General features: G+C 36.7%; 1 protein-coding gene across 1 annotated transcript; it reads left to right on the top strand.

The window, feature by feature from the left end:
• The first annotated feature begins 1,985 nt into the window (after positions 1 to 1,985).
• Positions 1,986 to 3,913, top strand: LOC128236796 (uncharacterized). Its single transcript, XM_052951905.1, has 2 exons — positions 1,986 to 2,110; positions 3,367 to 3,913. The coding sequence occupies exons 1-2, from the start codon at positions 2,044 to 2,046 to the stop codon at positions 3,681 to 3,683; spliced, it is 384 nt and encodes a 127-aa protein (XP_052807865.1). The 5' UTR covers positions 1,986 to 2,043; the 3' UTR covers positions 3,684 to 3,913.
• Positions 3,914 to 10,599: the final 6,686 nt, after the last annotated feature.

Here is a 10,599-nt window from a genome sequence, read left to right on the forward strand (position 1 = left end):
AGAATTATTTCATTAGTTCGGTGTATAAGTCGTCTTTATGTGCAGTCAACATGTAATGCACTGAATAGATGTGGCCCTAATGACACTTATGCAAATTGATATATATATTTTTTATAACTGTTTTAAACATTTATTTCCTTAAATAGAGGCGGAATTCTGGGTGAAAATCCAAGACCGTATAAAGCCAGAAGAAAACCGAGATACAGACAACATGCTCAAAGGTAGTGAAATGTTATAATAGTTAATAGATTTAAGTGTTTCGCTTTGTTTTAGCAGTTATGCATGGAAACAAAATAAATAATCTTATAGAAAAAAGACAAACATATGTTGTGTTTCTGTCTGGATCTAAAAAATAGTGCAAAGACAAGAAACACATAATATGAATATTACTTAATAGCCTTGAATGTTTATCATTTTAAAGACATAATATATATATACTTACTCTGTAATTATAACTGGTTTAACCTTTTGTAGCAATCCATATAGAATAATGATTGATAGGGAATCACGTACCATATCCAATGCGAATTTGAACAATTTGGTGGAAACAGGCCAGGTATCCTATCCCTGGGCCGTCTGATGTAGTATTGAAATATTCAAATGGTTCATTACCTATCCAATTACGTATGACTTCCTCTGGTGGTCAAAATGTTTACAAAACACAACTCCTTTAAAACCTTTGACAGAGTGTCACCTACAGCTGCGTTTTCTTCTCCAGATCTGAAAAGAAAAGCATTAATCTAAACCGATATTCAGGATACCAACGTATGGAATCTGATAATTCCGTATGGGTTAAGCAAATTAAATAAGAATTATACAATAATTACTGTAGTGGGCTCGCTGCAATTACAATACCCATCTGTTACTCATGCTCAGGATGTTTATGTACATTTTACTCACTCACGCTTATATATCATTTGACACCTCAATCTTAACAACTCGGTCTTTTCCGGCAATCTTGGGAAAATACATTGTAAAAGGTTTCAAAGAAAACGAAAATGTGATGAGGGCACCAGCTATTAACTCAATTATCATTACGCTAAAAGGACACATTCGCTAACGTAATCAATGTACTGAAACTTATTTACGCCTTGGAAAACTTCAAATTAAATAAAACACAGCTTGGTACTAGTAATTATTTTCTATACGGTTAAACTATTAAACAACTAAGTGTTGAGCATGTTTAATCATGGTTTTAATTTAGTCAGTATTTGATTCTGCTTTTAAATTATTATTAAGGTCTTGTTTTATGTCATTCTTGTTGGGTGCTTTTTTTTCAAAACTGACTAGGTTTGGCGGTTTTTATTAAGTAAGTGTAGGGTCAGGAAACCCGAATCAAACGTTTCTTTATTAAGGCGTAATCGTGGTTTCTCACAAAAGAAGTCATTTATTAGTACAGGTATAATTACAAAGTCATGACAATGCATGTGCCTTAGCACATCAGTATTCCTATAGAAACAACCCAACCCGATAACGTAGTCATAAATTAACAAGCCCCGAGGCGAATTTCGAAAACTCTTTAAAGTGTAAGTGAGCCAACCTTAGGAAACTCTTGTTGCACATTCCAAGCTCGGTTCATGTTTTTTTCTGAGTGGAACGCGATTGATGGTTTCACTCCACCCGAAAATGGCAAAAAGTGTATTTCACTATGTTGGACAGCTTCAAAATAAATACAGCCAGTGAACATTAATGAAAATGAATCTGCATTTTCCTGAAAGTATTTTAACGCAAATGTGGACGACGAACAAAGGATTGAATACGGATGGATCGAAGCAACAATCCCAAATAAAGCTCATCCTGAGTTTCGAGTTACATTGATCTCCATAATTCAGATTCTCTTCCGGATCAAATCGGCGTTTTACACTTTTTAAACGTATAGCAAGTTGTTGATTATTATGCCCATTTGTCTTATTTAGTAATCAGCAAAATGCATTCAAACAGTATAGAATATGGTTAATTTTATGCCTTGTATTTAACTCAGGAAAACTAGTCGATCTGCGGAACACTTGGCTGCTGTTATTCGGTATTTCAAATACGCTCTGGATGATACTCATCTTTACCATGGCAAACAACGCAGAACTTCTTAAGGTGGTCGGAAGCAACCCCATAGGTATGCAAATTCCTTGGCTGTTTAGGAGATGTTTAAGCTTGACTTAGATCGCGTCACCTGCAAAATGGTCATTTGACAAAACCCCGAACATGAATCATGCATATCTATATTCAAAACTATCAGCAATCATAATTCTGGATCAAAAGTCCTTAACATCTGAGGTTGTTGTTGATTTGATTTAGAAATATCACATTACAACAAAAAACGACTATGCATTCGCTAAAGTATAACAAATATGGGGTTCTGCTTTGGGACGAGCTGCGAACTCACTGGGGTTTTAACGAAATTATCCAGTAGCTTATTCACATCTTCACATTTTTAAGATCACACATAAATGAACACAATACACAACGAAACATTACAGTTAAATATTAAATTAACAGTTTGCCTATATTAATATATATTGGAATACCACCTCGGAATGGTTAGTGAAAACACGTTTATATTACTCATACACACTTAAACTGGTCCCAGCACTTATAAATAATGGCAAAATTAATAGATATGATTTGCATGCACATTCAGATGTTTGTATGACTTTTTTTATGATTCAGCAATGAACAAAATTTGACAAACATTCATGTTCCCCTAGCGTAGGACCAATGGAACGCCTGTGTTTACTGCTCTACAAACGTGCATTTTTTTATTTATTTTTTCATTTACCTCGCTGACATTACATTAGAAACCTTACATACGTTTACGTTTTACCATTTGATTACTACGTCCTTCAACAGTTTGTAAAGTAAACCATGTATTGACGTTTATTTAGACCTAAAATGTTAGGTGCTAAATTTCCAAGTTTGTTAACGAAAAAACAAATAGTTTCCATAAATGCATTATTTAGTAAGAAGATAAAGGTTTATCAGTCAAAATTTATGTTTGTTATACATGTGTATGTATTGATTTTGAATAATAGTGTCACTTTAACATGTGGATCTCTAAATATATTATTACATGAAATTTTATCAGAATCAGGTTACAGTTGCGTTGTTTTATTACTAACCATAGCAAAGAAAATCACTCTCTTGTATGGTACGCGTATGATTGCTGCACTGAACGTGGATGTTGTTGCATTCACAAGAAGACCGTACGCGGACGCCAATGCTCACTTCAGTACCTACACAAGTTTTAAATGATCTTTACTTCATTACAGTAATGTACCTATTGAGTTACATTTATTTCGTACTATGGACTAAATGAATGCTTGATTGAGGTAAGGCACAATCCTGCAAAACTGTATTGGTTTACCATTTCAGGTCTTGTTGTACTGACGATATTCCTGATAGTGCTGACTCTGCAATTCCTAGCCATGCTTGGTCACCGATTAGGCACGTTTGTGCACTACATCGCGCGGAAGAATAAATTCCTAGACGGCTCGACGACGGAAGCCGGGGAACAAGAAGCTCATTCGAAGCGTCGTAAGTGCTGCTTTAGCTGCCTTTGCTGCAACTCGACGGAAGAGAAGGATGAGATCCAAGACGATTCCTCGAAAAAGAACGACGAGACCCCAGATAACTCCACAGGAGAATTCAGGAATGTAAGCGGCCAACTTCCTAATTCGAAACCGGTGTGATGTAACCTTTTCAATTGTTATGTTGTCGGAAAGAAATTAACACCGATTTGCGTTTAACTCGAGAATCTAAGCTGGAGAAAAACTGTCATACTAAACTTTCTTGAAATCTGGTCCATCAGTTATGTAAATGATAACACAGTTTTATTCCTGGTGTAGGTGATCGTACTGTGACCCTGAACAAATATTAGATCAACTAAATTCATCAATTAATTTTATTCAAATTTACAAGATAAATACAATTTATTTTCAACCTCACCTTCCTGTTTCAAACTACATTTGATGTACTGATATGTCGGTTTCAAATGTAATGTAAAATGTGCCTAATATAAATCAACATGCTATGTATTTTTGTGTAAGTAATTTTATAATGCATTGTTTTGATTTGGAAATATATCGTTCCATGCTATTCTTGTTAAATGTATGTACTGGTTGAGTTTGTAAATCCGAACAATTTTGACAGTTAAATCTGTGCGAAATTTGGTTGTAGTAACTTCAAACTTGGCATAAAACATGTTTGTGTTAAGCCTCAGCAGTTGACTAAGTACATATTCACAGAACATTTTGATTCATTGTCGAAAAAACTTCGTTGTATACACAGTATATAACAAAGTATGTAAATCCCTATCGCTTTTAAAATTATTTCTTATCTGAAAAATAAATTGCTATTCCGTAACTGGTGTGCTGTGAATGGGAATCAACTCAATCAAAATCTGCTAAGAAATAGTGAAAGAGCTACGTCTCCCTGCTTCAAAAATGTTATAGTATTCATTACACAAGTAAAACATGTAAATGATAACGATAAAAATAAAATGAGCAATAACATAAAACTAAACAAAACAATATCAGAAAACAGATAACACAAATGTATGATGTTTCAATAAGAAGGAATAAATAAAACAATTTATTAGCGTAGTTGGCAACGAAGATACATGTATACATTTATTTATTTGTAACAGAACACGGGCTTCGAAATTGAAGCCATGGAATCCTGTCTTTTTTCAACTGTTTTATTGTAATTGAATGTTTGTCTACTTATTACAGTCCGTAAATAGCCAATAAATCTGGTTTTATTTTTAGCTCACCTGTCACTTTGTGACAAGGTGAGCTTTTGTGATCGCCTTTTGTCCGGCGTCCGTCGTGCGTCGTGCGTAGTGCGTCGTGCGTCGTGCGTCGTCCGTCAACAATTTACTTAAAAGACATCTCCTCCTTAACCGCTGGGCCAATATTAATAAAACTTCATAGGGATGTTCCTTGGGTGGTCTTCTATCAAAGTTGTTCAAAGAATTCAATTCCATGCAGAACTCTGGTTGCCATGGCAACCAAAAGGAAAAACTTTAAAAATCTTCTTCTCCCAAACCACAAGGCTTAGGCCGTTGATATATGGTAGGTAGGATTACCAAATGGTCCTCTACCAAGATTGTTCAAATTATGGTCCTTGGGTAAAAATTGGCCCCGCCCCGGGGGGTCATGGGTTTTCTCTATATGTTTATAGTGAAAACTTAAAAAATCTTCTCCTCTGAACATACTTGGCCTAGAGCTTAGATATTTGGCATGATTCATCGTCTAGTAGACCTCTACAAAGTTTGTTCAAATTATGGCCCTGGGGTCAAAATTGGCCCCGCCCCGGGGGGGGGGGGTCATGGGTTTTCACTATATGTTTATAGTGAAAACTTCAAAAATCTTCTCCTCTGAACTTACTTGGCCTAGAGCTTAGATATTTGGCATGATTCATTGTCTAGTGGACCTCTACAAAGATTGTTCAAATTATGGCCCTGGGGTCAAAATTGGCCCCGCCCCGGGGGTCATGGGTTTTCTTTTTATGTTTATAGTGAAAACTTAAAAAATCTTCTCCTCTGAACTTATTTGGCCTAGAGCTTAGATATTTGGCATGATTCATCGTCTAGTGGACTTCTACAAAGTTTGTTCAAATTATGGCCCTTGGGTCAAAATTGGCCCCGCCCCGGGGGTCATGGGTATACTTGATATGTTTATAGTTAAAACTTCAAAACTCTTCTCCTCTTAACTTACTTGGACTAGAGCTTAGATATTTGGCATGATTCATCGTCTAGTGGACCTTTACAAAGATTGTTCAAATTATGGCCCTGGGGTCAAAATTGGCCCCGCCCCGGGGGGTCATGGGTTTTCTCTATATGTTTAGAGTGAAAACTTCAAAAATCTTCTCCTTTGAACTTACTTGGACTAGAGCTTAGATATTTGGCATGATTCATCGTCTAGTGGACTTCTACAAAGATTGTTCAAATTATGGCCTTGGGGTCTAAATTGGCCCCGCCCCGGGGGTCATGGGTATACTTGATATGTTTATAGTTAAAACTTCAAAACTCTTCTCCTCTTAACTTACTTGGACTAGAGCTTAGATATTTGGCATGATTCATCGTCTAGTGGACCTTTACAAAGATTGTTCAAATTATGGCCTTGGGGTCAAAATTGGCCCCGCCCCGGGGGTCATTGGTTTTCTCTATATGTTTATAGTTAAAACTTCAAAAATCTTCTCCTCTGAACTTACTTGGCCTAGAGATTAGATATTTGGCATGATTCATCGTCTAGTGGACTTCTACAAAGATTGTTCAAATTATGGCCTTGGGGTCAAAATTGGCCCCGCCCCGGGGGGTCATGGGTATACTTGATATGTTTATAGTTAAAACTTCAAAACTCTTCTCCTCTTAACTTACTTGGACTAGAGCTTAGATATTTGGCATGATTCATCGTCTAGTGGACCTCTACAATATTTGTTCAAATTATGGCCCTGGGGTCAAAATTGGCCACACCCCGGGGCTGATGGGTTTTCTCTATATGTGTTATAGTGAAAACTTAAAAAATCTTCTCCGAACTCACAAAGACAAGTGACGTCTTAATTTAAACTGGATAACATATTTAGTACACATACCAATTTTCAATATGGGCCACATACAACAATTAATAACAAATATACATATATTGATACACACGTAAAATCAAGTAGTGACAAGAGCTTAGATATTTGGCATGATATATCATCTAGTTGACTTGTACCAATATTGTTCAATCTTTGGCCCTGGGGTCAAAAAATGGCCCCACCCGGGCGGTCATGGGTTTCCTTATATATGTATATGATGAAAACTTAAAAAATCTTCTTCTCCGAAACCAAAAGGCGAAGGCCTTAGATATTTGGTATGAAGCATCGTTTATTGGACCACTATTAAGATTGTTCAAACTTTAGCCCTGGGGTCAAAATTGGCCACGCCCCGTGTTCATAGGCTTAGGTTTTCAATATTTGTATATAATAGAAGCATAAAAAAAAATTCTCTCCGAATTCACAAGGACTAGAGCTATTTGGCATAATACATCATTAAGTGGACCTCTACCTTTATTGTCCAAACTTTGGCATTGGGGTAAAAAATGACCCAGACTTCTAAAAAACCTTAACTACTTTGAACCATCCAGATTTCTTATCAAACCAATGTGCAATATATGACAGGTGAGCGATTCAGGGCCATTTGGCCCTCTTGTTTGTGTATCAAAAGGATGGAAAGTCTTTGTATGTATAAGATGTATGTTGAAGACCATGGGTTTGGCATTGTCTTGGACACTTGTACTACTTTTTTGCATTGAATGTCAATGAAACCTTGACATTAAATCTCAAAATGAATAGGGGTCATCAACAGGTCACGCCCAGCCTCCATGTCAAGTTTGAGGACCATTGGTCTAGGCATTGTAAAGTTATATCTCGACAAGATTTGGTATACCGATCAACCGAACGACTAGTGCAAAGCAAAATATTCCCTCTTCTGCGAAGGGAGGCATAATTATTCATCACGATTGTTTGGTCCGCGTCTGTTTAAAACAAAATGAAAAACGAGCACAAAATTCATTTGATGTGGCCTGAATGAATTTTTCACACCGTATGAGTGAATAATAGAAATGCTGATTTTTTATGAAGGGTCATATAACTTAAAGGAAATAAATGCATAGTTTCCTTGCAAACTGAATTTTATGATGTGTAAGTATGTATTTTTTCTATTTACTTACAAGAAAAAACATGTAAAAATCAGGTGATCAAACCCATAAAATATCATTGCTTAATATATGTGTATAGTACATGTTTGAGCTATTCACTATTTATTTATGCAACTACAAAGTACAAAGTACAGAAATGCATAATAAATAAGTGATATGGCACTACCCATACTAGTTGACATGCAGACAAAAAGGACAATAAAATGAGGTTCTATAGTTGAGCATAACACCTCGTAACCATTTGCCGAGGAAACACTTAGCAAGTACGTGCACTTGTCAGCATAGGTCATTGACATAAATGAATTAAACTGGCGAATACCATTCGCTTTAATGAGAGTTCCATAATTCCTTTTGCGATTTGTTTCTCATATGACAAAAACAAAGTCATATTCAGTCATGGTTTCAGTTCATAAATTGCACAAGTTACATCGCTGTGGATATGGACGTGAAACAACGTTTGCGATAGAATTTGGGACTTTTCACATTATGGCCGAAAATTTGGACTGTTCCTTCAAAGAGGGGAGCATTTATTTCTATGCACAACATTGGCAAGTGCTAGGCTACCCCATACACTTATAATATCCACAAACAATTTGTTTTACCGGTCGAGTTACATTATTGTCCAGTAATTTCTTCCATGCAAACTTCGACTCAACTCAACTCAACTCAACATTTTTATTTCCCCCATGGCTGGAGATATTCATGGTATATACAAACATTTATAGACATAGAACGTATATAATATATGTATAATGATAGTACAGTTCAAAATTATTGCGTATTGGTGTCAAAATATTTATACAAACATTGCAGGATATAGCTTCATATCTAAGTATAAATAAAAAGCTTATATTCTACATGCAAATAAGATTAGTCTATTTGACTTCCATGATAGTATAGTTGTATGTGATTCGCCGCTTGGATGCAAAAATCCTGTCAAAACGAAATACAAGAGATTTGCAGCAGCGAGTTATAGCATACATAATTTTGTTTACGTTAGAAAGATAACATGAGCATAGATAAATTGATAAGAATAATCCATAAATTGCCTAGCAGTTTTATATGAAAAATGTCACTATGTTGCATGGTCGTTCCCGCCTAGATGAAACAGCACATTGTAGAGCTTGGATTTTACTAACGAAAGGTTAGTAAAAGTATCTGTTTAAACAGCGTGTAATAAATTTAAAACATAATTTCAAAAAATCGACGTGTTGATCGATTTCCAGTAGTGGCTCGATTGGGGCCCCTAAAACCTTTAAGCACCAGGTAAGGCTGTCAAGAGAAGAAAGAGTGTCACAAAAGTCGTGGTTGAAAGCTTCTTTTAGTTGGTTTGTAAAGTTTGCTTTTTCGAATAGTGTAGCTTTACATTCACACAGAACATGTGTCAGTTCTTCCTGGTATATCCTGTCACATTTAATGCAGGTTCTTGTCGCAAGCACAGCTGATCTGCACCATAGTTTTGCTATTAATCTAAGAGTCTCCCTGAATACACTTTTTCTTGAAACAGAGTACATTTTGTATATTATAGAAGGCGAGACTACAGGGTTGAGGATTCGAAACAATATAAAGTCACAGTCATTTGCGGTGCGATTTTCCCAACAGTTGAGTTCTAGTAATTTGACTGAGTTATTAACAATCCTTTTCCATGTTGTTTTGAGTGGTAATTGAAATGACACGGTAAGGTACTCATTAAGTAAAAATTACAAATTGTACTTTGTGAGTATTCTGCATATGTCCGGGATAAAACCAAGTTTAACAGAGTAATTGTCTTCCAAATACATACAATATTTCCTGATGAAAATCTCTTTCGTTATACAATGTTGAGGCAAACTTAACATTTTATACAAAAACATCAGTTTGCGTTTATCGATCTGGCTACAGAGGCGGTTAAGTCCGAGCATGGATTCCGACATATCAGATCTAACTTGGGAGGGAAAACCTTGCACTTTCTTTGCCACAAAGTGTTGAAATCGATCGACTGTTTTTGTGTCATTTACGGTCATGTTGTTCCATAATTCAGAGACGTAAAGCGTTATCGGGACAATAATCTTTTGGTATAAGCTGCATGAAACGAGAGGGCCTACTCCGAACGGATGGACACCCTGCCCGACCATAGAGAATAGGGCATTTTTCGCTTTTTGAATGCGTTGTGTTATGCATCCGTGCAGTTTTAAGTTTGAATCCTGCAGTATACCTAGATGAGTAGTGGATGTGACTTGTTGAATGATACGCTCACCGTACATGATAAGGATTTGGGGGACGCTGCGGCGTGGTGAAAATACTATTACATCAGATTTGTTGACATTCATTTCTATGTTCCAACGTTGGCAATACGAGTAGACTATATCGACCATACACTGGAGGTCGTAGGGACAGAAAGCGACGAGTGATATGTCGTCTGCAAATGCGGGACTTCCGGAATTCACAGACAGAAGTTGTGCCCCATGACGGCAACTGGTGAGATGTCGTAATAACGCGTCTATATTTACCAGGTAGTAGAAAGTGGAAAGTACCCCCACCTTGTCTGACGCCACGTACGACGTCGAAGGCGTCTGACGTTAAGCCTTGACCGACGCGGATAATACATCTGAGGGATTTATATGAGGATTGGATAATCCGTAGTGGTTTACCTTTGATACCAAGTCTACCTAGTTTAAGTAAGAGTGCTTGGTGTCGGACAGTATCGAAGGCAGCCTTTTGATCTAGGCATGCTACGTACGCGTGACTACCATTGTCAACAGCGTGGTAAATCATTTCCTGGAGGTTAAATGCGGCTGTCAAGCAGCTGAGACCCTTTAGAAACCCGTTTTGTTGGGGACTAGGAAATAGTGACTTGTGTAGTAAAGGGTTGTCGTATATTCTGTTGGCCAAGAGCTTTTCAAAGATTTTACAAAAACAAGGT

Source organism: Mya arenaria, chromosome 6 (assembly GCF_026914265.1).
Source record: "Mya arenaria isolate MELC-2E11 chromosome 6, ASM2691426v1".
In the NCBI taxonomy this organism is placed as follows: Eukaryota; Metazoa; Mollusca; class Bivalvia; order Myida; family Myidae; genus Mya; species Mya arenaria.

Coding starts and splice junctions, on each gene's coding strand:
- LOC128236796 (XM_052951905.1), top strand. CDS start 2,044: ATGATACTCATCTTTACCATGGCAAACAACGCAGAACTTCTTAAGGTG. Junction 2,111..3,366: donor GGTCGGAAGCAACCCCATAG/GTATGCAAATTC, acceptor TTACCATTTCAG/GTCTTGTTGTACTGACGATA.